General features: G+C 37.5%; 1 protein-coding gene across 5 annotated transcripts in view; it reads right to left on the reverse strand.

Moving 5' to 3' along the window:
- MAPKAP1 (MAPK associated protein 1) overlaps positions 1-13236 on the reverse strand; it is a 178576-nt gene that overhangs the window by 138912 nt on the left and 26428 nt on the right. For all 5 annotated transcript variants that reach the window (XM_016210973.2, XM_016210971.2, XM_016210974.2 and 2 more), the window contains one exon: positions 7296-7444. In XM_016210973.2, coding sequence (XP_016066459.1) covers positions 7296-7444 — 149 coding nt within the window. The remainder of the gene's footprint in view (positions 1-7295; positions 7445-13236) is intronic.

A 13236-nucleotide genomic window follows, 5' to 3' on the forward strand; every position in this document is an offset into this window, starting at 1 on the left:
TAATTTGTTGAATGGACAGATGGATGGATGGACAGAACAATGAATCTACTGTGCACACCAGGAAGGTCAGTGGAAAGAAAAAACATTTGTGGGACATACACTAGATTCTATGTACAAAGCACTCCCCCCTTCTCCAGGCCCAATCTCATTGTTATTATTATTATTTTAAAATATATCTTTATTGATTTCAGAGAGAGGAAGGGAGTGGGAGAGATAGAAACATCAATGATGAGAGAGTCATTGTTTGGCTGCCTTGTGCACGCCCCCAACTGGGGATCGAGCCTGCAACCCGGGCATGTGCCCTGGCCGGGAATCGAACCTCAATCTCTTGGATCCTAGGCCAACGCTCAACTGCTGAGCCACGCCCGGCCAGGCTCTTATTCTCTCTTTTTAACATGTAAGAAAATTGAGGCTTACAAGATGCAACGTCACCCAAAAGACACAATTGATATGATCTAAATCAGTATGTCAGAGCGCAAGTCCATTGCTACAGAGAAAATCCTTTTAAGTTCTAAAAATTTCAATTATTGAGTGTTTTGTTTCCTCCATAACAATGGCTGTAAACCCTTGAGCAAGTCACTTTCTCTTTCTGAGCCTCAGTTTCCATATCCATAAAATGGAGATAACATCCCTACGTCACAGTTTTGTTATGATCAATTAAAAGAGGAAAGTGCCAACATGTATGTAAAAGATCAACTCTTCAAGTGTTCCCATCTATAACCTTCTACATGTCACTGATGTCACCTCCCTAATCACAAAACTATGGAATCTTAAAGCCAAAAGGAATTCAAGAGGCCATATAAGCCAAGTTCCTCATTCTAAACATGCAGAAACCAAGGCTCAGAGATGGAAAGTGACTTGTCCCAGGCCCTATGGCATGGCCAGGGCTAAAACTCACATCTTCTGATCCCATGCCCATGTTCTTTCTACCACATGGTCTTCCAGTTCTGGAACTCAAGTATCCATTTTGTAAATATGAATGTCATTAAAAATAAAAATTAAAGTCTTTGAGAATTAAAACACCTAGATTCTATACCAGCTGGGTGACCCTAGGCTATAATTTGACTTCTCTGGTTAGTTGTTTTTAAGATAGTTTAAGCAGGGCCCAGTATTAGAGCAAGATGACCCAAGTGAGGAGGCTCAGTGTAAAATCCCACCATCCCCAGTCCCCACCACACCTATAAGGACAGTGTCCTAGGTTTTCCCTAGGATCTCAGTGCTTGAAATTATTTTCAACCAGGTGCAGCCAACTTCTCAGCCACCTGGGAAAGAGGGGAGACTGGCCAACTTGCAGGGCGCAAAGGAAAGAAGCAAGTTCTAAGCCCAGAAAGCCCTTAGGTTCAAGGCCACACCTCCACTCAGGCAGCAATAAGCAAAGGCTGCTGTCTAGAAACACAACCAGCACTAAAAAGTCCAGGCTAGAATTTTTTGGAAGAGACCCTGATGCTAAAGTAACAGCATATTAGAGAGACCCATTCCCATGATAATAGCAAATATTCCAATTTCAGATTTTTTCCTCAAAAGGCAATTGTTCTAAACATGATTTCAATTTGCTATTTGCTAACCTTTTCTGCATTTGCAGTACTTTCAGTGGCTTCATGTTTTTCTGCAAAGTTTTAAGTGACTTTCTTTGAAGAGAGCTATTTAATGCCAATGATTGTAGAAAACATTTGTTCATAATTATCCAGACATAGACTGGAACAATGCTGAAACAAGAGCAGCATGCAAAAATGTATTTAAGGACTATCATCCCAAAATGCTGCTAAAAGCTATTAACCAGTATGTGTTAATTGCCACAGCATTCATATTAATTTTCACTTCAGGCTCGACATTGTGGAATATTTCCCCTGATACATTTTAAACAAAGTTTAATTTAAGGAACTGCTTCTATCAACACTTATGAAAATTAACAGCCAAGCAATTAGCACTCATGAATTATCCCTTCCCCCATGCTCTCTGCAGCTTCCCTGTTAAAACAATTTCTAACAGAGAAATGGTTACTTTCTAACAAGTTAACATCATCAAAGTCACAGTTGTCTATAGGAACCAGAAATGGTTCTGCCTTTTTCAGCACTTGTCAAGGCAAACATTCTCCTTACATTTAAGAGTAGAATTTAATTAGGTCAAACAAGAAAGATACTTAACATTTTAGTAAACTGCCAAGCAATTACTAATATGAAACTACTTCCTCACCTGATGTTTAAAGACATAGCCACTGACAAAAAAAAAAAAAAAAAAAGATACACAAAGGAAGTAATTATTTGTCTTAATCTTCCATTTAAATTAAAGGCCAAATCCCACTAGACTCCCTGGACTTCAACAGACAAACCACCTTCCTCCCGGCTGCTACACATCTTGTTTCATGATGCTACTCTGAACTCCTGGTTTTAAGAGCACATTTTCTCTCACTCCATCCTGCCAACAATCTAATTAACAGGAAAGACAGCATCATGGGCCCCCACCCTTTATAGAGAGAAAAAGAGGCTGAAGTGGGGTATTTGTTGAGTGCTTCCTATGACTACATGTCTTGCTAAACAGGTCTTATGTCAATTAATCTTCATGAGGAAGATACACTGTCATCATCTCATTCCACATAAGAGTACTGGAGCTTCCAGAGGTGAAGTGAGTCGCCTGAGGCCACACCCTAAGTAGAGGAGTCAGGATTCAAACTCAAGTCTTATCACAAAATAGGTCTGCTTACAAACTAATTTACACTGCTTCTCATTGTGCTAGGTGCTTTATCCTACAGCATTATCCTATTTGATGATCTCATCAGCCTGTGAGGAAGGAAGTCTATTTTCATAGGTAAATAAACTGAGTTTGGAGAGGTGAAAAACACCTGACCCAGGTGACACAACTGGTAATCGGTACTATTTCTTTGGTAGTAACTATATTGGCAGGAAATGGGCATTTAAACTTCTGATAGTATTTGCAAACTCAGTTGAACTAAAATAGTGATGACTAGTAAAAGCTTCTCAAGTGATAGGGCATGGAGAGGAAAGGGTTAAAATATGACTTCAGCCTGGCCGGGCGTGGCTCAGTGGTTGAGCATCGACCTAGGATCCAGGAGATTGGGGTTCGATTCCTGGTCAGAGCACATGCCCGGGTTGCCGGCTAGGCAGCCGATCAATGACTCTCTCATCATTGATGTTTCCATCTCTCTCTCTCCCCCTTCCTTTCCTCTCTCTGAAATCAATAAAGATATGTTAAAAAAAACAAAAAATAAAAAAAAACACATGACTTCATTTGAAACAGGTGGAGGGACAACGCAGAAATCTACATATTTAGGGGCACTCAAATCAGTGCTTAATGTTGACTGCCTATGCATAGAGCCTGTTCCCTTAGCACCTCAAAGCAGCTCCTTGTCATACCCAACATTTCCAACATACAATGAAGTCAGGACTAGCACATGAAGTTTTCTGATTGTCTCAACCTCTAGAACAGAGGTTTTGTTTTGTTTTGTTAATGAAGCTATTCAGAGGTCCTGTTTTCAACAAGCCTGAAGAATTCCAGCAGATGGTTGAGCCTGGTTTTGCCTTATCCAACTAAGCATTCCCTAAAACCACTTGCAATCTCTCTTGGACTAAATGATCAGTAAACAGATTTATTCATAATCTACGAATCTAAAGGTAACATCACCAATTTGCCAAAGAAATACTATAAACATAATAAACCTGATCAAAAACATTGTCAAAATTACAACAAAGCACATGCCTAAGTACAGCTTTTCCCTCTCAATTGTATGCCTTAAAGAAATTAATCAACCACAATTTTGAAAATGAAATTATTAACCAGCTACAGAAACCAAAAATTATCTGAAAGCAGTCACTTTAATTCCGCACAACAGCTGAGAGATGCTTACCCTCAGAATCACTAAAACCAACAACAATCCAGTTTGCACAAACCCGGAGAACTAGACGTGCTGGCTTAACCACAATGGAATAATAGTAAAGCCCTATCAAAAACAAAATCCTTCTTCAAATCTAATGCTAGCTTAATCTTAAGGAGGATTTCACAGCAGTTAGTCTCTTGAGGAAATACATAATTAAGTAGTTTTTTAGCATATTTAATTAGACCCCAAACTCTTCCCTGTCCCCTTCTCTCCCCAATTATGTACCATTTGCCCAAGAGACCTAAGCAACTCAATTATGTAAATAAGGCAAGCGTTATTCCCAAGAAAAGCATTGTGAATATTTGTAGGGGGAAAAACTACATATTTTACTGGCTTTAACAAACCTCTGAAAAATACATGGGAAAACCTTATGTTGGAGGCAAAAAGCATGGAGGTTCAATGACAATTAAAAGAGGACACTCATTTCCCTTCTTAAATATGAGCTGAATAAAAATAAAATAATTTTAAGTTACAACAAGCAACAAAAATTTAGTGCTGAACGTCAAATGATTTATGGGAAGAATCAATCTGGAAATTATTAAAGTCGACTCTCACAGAAAAGGCTTTATTATCAAGGGGTTGACATGATCTTAACTCCAGAGGCAGCCATGGTGCTGTTATAACTACTACAATCCCATTATTATGCAATCACAAAATGCTAATTTGATCATTTTGAGGTGTTATTTGAATAGTCATTTTAATTTCTAGGTTACAAAAAGGCTTGACTCAAGTATAATTCTCTATTAATCATTGAGATGTCATTGAATATCATATTGATGCATTTCACAAAGATAAAGACTAATTTAATATGTACAGTACAATATCCTTCAAATATTAGCCACTTTCATTACATATCTGCCAAATGCATCAATATTAAATAATAGATGAGAACAAGGGTTTAATTGTATTTTAGCAGTTGTAATATGTAGGATAATAATAAAATAGCATCTCATCACAAAATACTCATATAAATCTTTCTTAATCAATGTGTAATGGTGCCTTCCCCACATTCTTTGCTGCTTACAAATAGACTTGATGTGACAAAAGCATCGAGTCTTAAGTGTAAACACACACCTAGCAAAAATAATTCCTTTGTGACTGAGGAAATAGCTTCTTTACATTTAAAAAAAATGTCTCCTTGTTACTTTGAAAGTTAGATACATAGCAAGCAGAGAACACAACCTTCTGACAAATTCAAGCCTAAGTATTCATAAAAGAATCTAATGGTATGATGAGAATTCTAGAATATAATATTTTAAAAGATCTGTGCTATTTTGCTGGCATCAAAGCATTATTACATATTAATTATTCCCGCAATTACATCCTCGAACAATGAGATGGTTTCAGGCAATGGAAGCAAATAAATTCCAACCATGTAACCTAACCCAGTAACTTCTCACATATCTAAATGAATCAACTGTAGTATTTAAGAAAAAAATCCTCTACAGCCCAACTTGCCATTTTCCAGAGGCTGACATTCTTGTCCCCTAGAGGGACCCTTCCTTCTCTTTGTTGCATTTCACAAGAAAAAATAAGAGAAGGCTTAAGAGAAGCTTTACATCAATACAATCTCTAATTTACTAAAAGTACTTTCAGATGTTTTTTGAAGAAAACTCTGAGCGTATTAGTATCCTTATGTTATCTATGCATTTTGTTTCCAGTTCCTGTTCTCCTTCCCACCAACATCAATAACCTCACATGCCTATGGCCATACATGTTCACTTAAGCCTAGGGAAACAAGCTTCACTGTATGAGGTAAAAGTGTTTTGAAGAGAAAACATCTTGCTCAAAGATGACAACTGACAGAAGCTGCACATAACCAGAACTTGAATATGAAAAATGCAAACATAAGCAAAGAGCTGTATGTTTATTAATTGCAATGGTGTTGAAATAAGACAAATTGTACACAACCCCTCCAGGCAACAAGCTATCACTCAGCACCCCTACGCCACTGCCAGACAGCAAACATAATGGCAATAAATATAAAAATCAACTGCTACTGTCTTCTGAAAGAGGCCCAGCTCAGCACAGACAGACTGAATGGCAGGGAATGGTGTTTGTGTGGGGGGAGATGAGCGCATGGAATTATACTCCACCTAAAATAGTGGCCATTTTCCTAAAAGGAAAATAAGCTAATGTTACAACTGCAAATTGATAGAACAGAAAAAAAGTATTTTGCATAGCAAGTGTCAAACAAGATTCCTACAATGAAATACAAGCAAAGCAAGGGCCTAGAATTCTGAAATGAAGCTCGAACCTTAATAATTCCTACAGTTATAATAAAGAATCAGACAAGACAATGCTGTCTCCTAGAACCACTTTCAAGGTTTTACCAACACAATTAGACCTTGATTGATCACAACCCAACTAACCCAAACCCTCAAGTACACTTAGGAGATAAAAAAGAAAAAGCAAACACATATCTGAGACACATCCTAGGTCTGGTTTTGTTTTAATCCTTCTAAACATATTGTACTATGGAAACAATGTTAAAGCTAATTCAGACATTTTTACATCCTCGGACTTAGAAAATGTGAGTGACATTCTATACTTATCGAGTCATTTTTTAAACCCCAAACCTAATAATAATAATAATATAATAATGATATCAACAATTCCACTTGATTGAGGTTCTACTTAAAGCAGCGATTTTCAATCTTTTTCATCTCATGGCACACATAAACTAATTACTAAAATTCTGTGGCAAACCAAAAATATATTTTTTGCCAATTTTTAAAAAAATAGGTATAATTTTGATTGATTTACAAAAAAATATATAGTAATAGTAATTACCTACACTTTTTGCTTCAAAGTGTCTTTTTAAAAAATCAGGTGCCAATATTTGTATATAAGAATTTCTGTTACCAAGAATTAACCAGTCAGATGCAGCCTTATTTTATTTTTTTAATCCTCACTAGAGGATATTTTTTCCATTGCTTTTCAGAGAGTGAAAGGAAGAGAAAGAGAGAGAAACATCAACATGAGAGAGACTCATCAACTGGTTGCCTCCACACTTGCCCTCACCCCCACCGGCGCAGGGACTGAGCCTGCAACTGAGGCACGTGCCCTTGGCCGGAATTGAACTCAGGACCCCTCAGTCCGAGGGCCAACCCTCTAACCACTAACCCGAACCTGCTAGGGCCAGACGCAGCCTTACTATGTGATGTGACCAATAAGACACAACTCTGTTATATGACCTATATATTTATGGTCTAAGACAGGGCATTCACACCAGATGTTTATTGTCGTGTTGGCTGTTATTTTTTTATCTGACAACCTAAGGGAAAAGAGGTCAGTGCCCCTGAAAAAACAGTCAGGTATTGTATTGCATGTTTTAAAAATTCTGATGGCACACGGGTTGAAAATTGCCGACTTAAAGGGACAAAGTTTCATTTTTACTTACCTTGCCATCAAATTTGGAATATTCATTAAAGGGGTTGTTCAGTTGCAGAGGGCACTGCTCCAGGCGTACAGATAATATTGACTGCTTCCCAGAACTTGGAGGTTTCTCTTTGAGGGACTTTTTTTCAAACAGTGACTTTAACTCCTGGGCTGTGATAGAAGAGGAAGATAAAAACACTTTTGTGGTTACACACACAGACAGCCAGTCCACCTTCCCTAAAAAGTCTTCCTTGGCACCTTAAGGAGGGAGGGTCCAGGGTCATACTCAGGTCTAATGTGTGAAAAAAGCCTCACATATACTTCAATGTTTGTGCACTGAAAAAGACACAGGTCAGGATTGTCAATTTGGAAGAACTAGGGCTTAAGGGGGGCAGGGGTGGCAGGACAGAGTCAGACAAACCAACAAAGCAGCCATTCTGTAAGAAGCGCATTCACAGCTAGAGGACCTGAGCTTTGGCCCAGCTTTGCCACTACCAGGTGTGTAATACCAGATGATTCACTAAACCTTTCTGGGCTTGTCCAACTAGACAATCTTGAGTACCTCTCCTGGCCTAATATTGTGTGATTTTGGAATTATAGTTCCTCAAGGTCAAGGTCTCACATCTTAATCCTCTCACATTCTCCAATGACACCTAGCACAAAAATCAGGAAGACAAAGCTGAAGAGGAGGAGAGGGAGAAAGAGTATTAGCGTAATAGTAGCTGACACTTACTGAGCAAGCTAATGTATCCCGTTTACTCCTCATAACAAGCCTGTGAGGCAGATACTAGCATTATCTCAATTTTGTCAATGTGGAAAATGAAGCTTAGGATTTGATCAGCCCTAGGCCACATACACAACTAGTAAGTAGCAAAGCTAAAATCTGCCCAGTCAAGGCACTTAGCCATTAGAAACCAATGAACAAAGTAGACTCTCAATAAATAAATTCTGTTGCATGAATCAACGAATAAAATAATTACGGAAGGAATTCTGATTCAATTATTCATTAGTAAGTCAAGACAAGTGAGTTCCGTATCTTCTCAAAGATCATTTAACTCTCTGAATTAACCTGAATATCATTTAAAGTAATAGCTCGTTAAGTACATTATACCTTTTATTTTCGTGAATGTTAGAAAATTTCATACTTGGTTTTTTAAATCAATCAATCTCAGGCCTTAAAATCTGCAATGAATAGGTTCAGCTCCATTCTATTCTTGAGCACAGCCAAACTGAACTGAGAGAAATCAAGCAGACCTCTGAAATAGCAGTCACTCAGAAATTTTTAAAAAATGTAACTAAAACTATCTTTTCAACACACTAGTAGGACAAATTTATCAAATGCGTCCCTATAGATTTTAAGTGGTAAACCAAGAGAAAAGGACCCAATTCTTTTTTTAAATGTGGCACTTGGCTATCCAATTCCAGATTCTGAATATTTAAGTACATGTAATCAACAAATATTAAATGCACACTTGAAAAAGTTTTAAAGTTGTATTTTAAATATTACATTTAATATCTCTACAATTCAATATATGGAAAGCATACCTTAATTAAAAAGTAAATAAAAGGGGAAAGCCTAAATAAATATCCTCAACATGCTGATAATTCTCAAATGATTATTCCTAGACCTTAAACACCCCTTAAAATTACAGACTTACATATTCAACTTTCTATTTGACACCTCCACTGGGATATCCAATAAGTTATCTCAAACTCTGCATGTCCATAATCAAACTCTTGGTCTTCCCCCACATCTGCCCCTCTCACAATCTTATCCTTCTCAGTTATTGGCAACTCAATACCATTAGGCCAAATGGCAAAAATAAACCACCTTAAACTTTTTTTTAGTAATCATATTGTTAGTAATAACACTGATATTTCTTTTTTATAAAAAAAAAATATATCTTTATTGATTTCAGAGAGAGGAAAGGAGAGGGAGAGACAGAGATAGAAACATCAATGATGAGAGTCACTGATCGGCTAGCCCGCAACCCAGGCATGTGCCCTGACCGGGAATCAAACCCCGATCGCCTGGATCCTAGGTCGATGCTCAACCGCTGAGTCAAGCCCGGCAGGGCATAATAACACTAATGTTTCTATTGTGGAACCAAGTTTTCAGTGTAAGACAAAACATAAACATAAAATTAAAAAAGTTAAGTAAACACCCTATAATCCTAAATTGAACTGAAATTATCAACATTAACTCACAATGTATTTCCTCTTCAAAAAACTATTTTTTTCTTTTTAGCTCTATGCTCTGAAAAGGCCGAAAGGAAAAGCCAATCCAGTGGGAACCCCTAAATCTCAGGTTGTGGTTTCTTAATGCCAATGACCAGTAAAAAGAACCAAGATTCCTTGGAGAAACGGCTGATTCCCAATTTGGAGAAGGAAATGTCTAAAAGGAGTCTCGAACACCTTGTCATACAAGAAAGCAAGGAAGCTATGAAAGATTACTAGAATTGTGTCAAAAGAACTTAGAAGCCAATGTGAAGGGACTCACTATCAAAGGGGCAGTTTTAACATAAAAAAATAACTGCAATGAATTTAAAAACACAAAATGTGCTTTAAAAACCCATGAGTTTATAAAGATACAAAGGGGAAAAAACTCGAATTAGTCATTTAAACAGGATGCTAGAGAACAAATTCTTAATGCTGGAAACTGTTAGCAAAGGAAAAGAATCAGCATTTATCCTGCCTTTTTTGCTGGGACTATAACTGAGGATAACCAAATAACAGGTTAGGGGAACTTCTTCCTTATATAAAACAAATTAATAAATGAATAAAGACTGATAAAATTAGAAATCATTATTTTGCCACTCCTAAAGAAATAATACAATCCAGGTAATGCCCTTCAATGGCCACAAAAATCATTAGATGAAAAGCTGATGGGGGTAACTTAATGGATGGACAACACCTGATTCTACATCACAAAAAGACAAGAAATTCCATGTTTCCTAATATGTGGCAATAGGAAGTATAGACCAACATGTATAAAATATTCTTACCAAAAAGCAAACTTCAATCTGAGCACGTTTCTAGTAACTACCAGTACAGGAAATAAAAAGGACAGGGAAGCATATGAAACGAGACCGTGGTGATACAATTAGCAGAATCCAGAAAGTCAGAAATTCTACGGGACAAATGACCCGGTTTCTTCAACTAATAAATTACAAGGAAAAAAGTGAAGGAGAATCTACAGATTAAAAAGGAAACGAGACATGTTAACCAAAAGTAATGTGTGGACCTTAGATCTAGACCTAAACAAATTAACTGGGACACACACACACACACACGCACACACACACACACACACACACACAGAATGAAAACAATTACAGAAATGTTCAACAATATTAAAGAATTCCTGCTAATTATTTGAAGAGTGGTGGTACTGCAGCTTTCTTATATGTTAAAAAATGTGTATGGCCTGGCTGGAGTGGCTCAGATGGTTGAGCATTGCCCTGTGCACCAAAAGGTGGCAGGTTTGATTCTGGTCTGAGCACATGCCCAGGTAGCGGGTTCAATACCCGGCCAGGGTGGGTGCATATGGAAGGCATCTGATCGATGTTTCTCTCTCTCTCCCCCTCTCACTTCCTCTCTCTCTAAAATCAATAAAAATATTTTTTGTTTAAAAATGCATATAATAGCTGGGATTTGCTTTAAAAAAATCTGGAGGGGAGGTGAATGTATAAATGACACAAGACCAGCCATATGTTAATAACTACTGAAGCTGAGTGATGGTTGTATGGGGGTTCATTATGCCATTCTCTCTACTTTTGTATATGTTTTAAATTTTCTATAATAAAATGTTGTATTAAAGAAAATTAAGCTAGAAATAAAAAAGTAACATTACTACTCTGATCAAATACCTCAGAGAATAAAAATTAAATCTCCTACAAGATCTTCCATGATCAAGTCTCCCACTACTTACTTTTCTGATCCCACTCTTCCCCTTACTTACTCTACTCTAACCAATAAGCACCATTCCTTGCTATTCCTTGAATACATCAGGAACGCTTCTGTCACAGAAACTTTCCATTTGCTGTTTCCTTGTCTTACAACACGAATCTCCCAGTATCTGCCTGGCTCACTCCTTTACTCCCTTCAGAGCTCTGCTCAACCATCACCTTCCCAATGAGTCTTTTTGATCACTCTGTATAAAATAGCAAAATCCCCTGCATAATATTCCTTATATCCCTTACCTGGCTATATTTTTCTTTATGTCACTTATCCCATTCTGACACGCTATGTTTGTTTACTGTCTATTTCCCCCACCAGCTCCTTGAGGGCAGGGACTTTGTCTTGTCCACTGCTATATCTTCTAGGCCTACAGCAGTACCTAGCTGCCCTTGCATACTGTAGGAGCTTAATAAATACTTGCTGAATGAGTAACTCTGGACCAGAGAAACAGGAAAAGCAGATGGGCACAAAAAAGCAGAGATAAAATGGGGAAGGTCATGAGAGCCCTAATTCCAACCTATTCAAAGATATAGCTGTACTTCTAGAGTTGCTCAACTTCAAGTTGCTCTTCAATTTCAACTTCATGTAATTTTGTTATTTGCAACTGGAAAATCCTAACCAATATAAACAGCTGGAAGTCCCCAACAAACTTGAAACTGAAAAAACAATAGCCTAAAAATTTAACTATCAGGTTTATGAAAAAGTACATAGTACAGCATCCAGGAAGATGAGAATGCATATTAGAACTAATAAGGGTTCAGTGAGTGGCTGGATACAAAACAGATATATGAAAACAAAAGATTTCTTTATAAGAGCAGTAAGAAAGTTACAGGGAAGATGTTATTTACAAGGATAACATGAAATACAAAACATCTAGAAATAACCTTAACAAGAAATGTAAAAGTACAAGAATAATACAAGATAACACCAAACAAGGCATTCATGTAGTATTTTTATATATAAAAAAATATTTAAGATCACAGGAGGTATGATTAGAATATTTTTTAAATATATACCCACATATATAGAATCTGAATAAATACATCAAAATGTTAACAATAGCAGTTCCTCTGAATGTGAGATTATTAGTAGCTTATTTTCACTCAGACTTCCTATAATGATTTTTTTTTTTTTCCCAGTCGAGAGGTTTTAGCCCTGGTTGAGTAGCTCAGTTGGATAGAGCATCACCCTGATATGCTAAGGTTCAGGTTTGATCCCCAGTCAGGGCACATACAAGAATCAACCAATGAAAGCATAAATAAGTGGAATAACAAATAAGGCTTTGGCAACTTTCCTGAACCCTGGCCATAGCTGACACACAGAGAAGAAAATGAATTAGAAACACCAAAGATCCTCAATACCCAAAGTTCCAGGAGCAGTCCCTTTCTGGCTACAGTCTGAGAGAGAATGGAGTAGAGTGGAAAGACTAGCATCTTTGGCATCAGATTGGCTTGGAGAGTTCTGGCTTTGCCACTTACTACCTGTAAGTAAGTGACTGAGAAGAGTTACTCAGCCTCTGGGCTTCAGTTTTTCTCATCTATGATAGAGCAATATTGACAGCTAGTCTGTAAGGCCTGCATGAAGGGGAAGCAAGCCTAGTGGCGGCGTGTTCTATACCAGTAGTCCTCAGGGCCGGTAGTCACCAAAGTCTCCCAGAGAGCTTCTGAAAACACAGATTTCTGGACTCCAACCTCCATCTACTGAATCAGGAATTCCATAGGTAGGGCCCAGGAACTTATACGAATGTCATTATAACATGCACTTTTGGATCCATTTCTGATTTTTATTCAGCCACTATATCTGGAAACTGTTGTTTTAAGAACCAGTAACAAGTTACATGAAGAAAATTACAGGAATATTCTTAATAATTTATATAAACTACACTATTGCCTTGAGTTGTTTTTTAACTTCATGTGTAAATAGCCTTGTCTTCCAGTTAGACTTCAAACTTCTTGAGGACAGGAATCAGGCACCCTCCCCAAGGCCCAAGAGGAGGCACTGCA

This window comes from Miniopterus natalensis, chromosome 12 (genome assembly GCF_054644295.1).
Source record: "Miniopterus natalensis isolate mMinNat1 chromosome 12, mMinNat1.hap1, whole genome shotgun sequence".
In the NCBI taxonomy this organism is placed as follows: Eukaryota; Metazoa; Chordata; class Mammalia; order Chiroptera; family Miniopteridae; genus Miniopterus; species Miniopterus natalensis.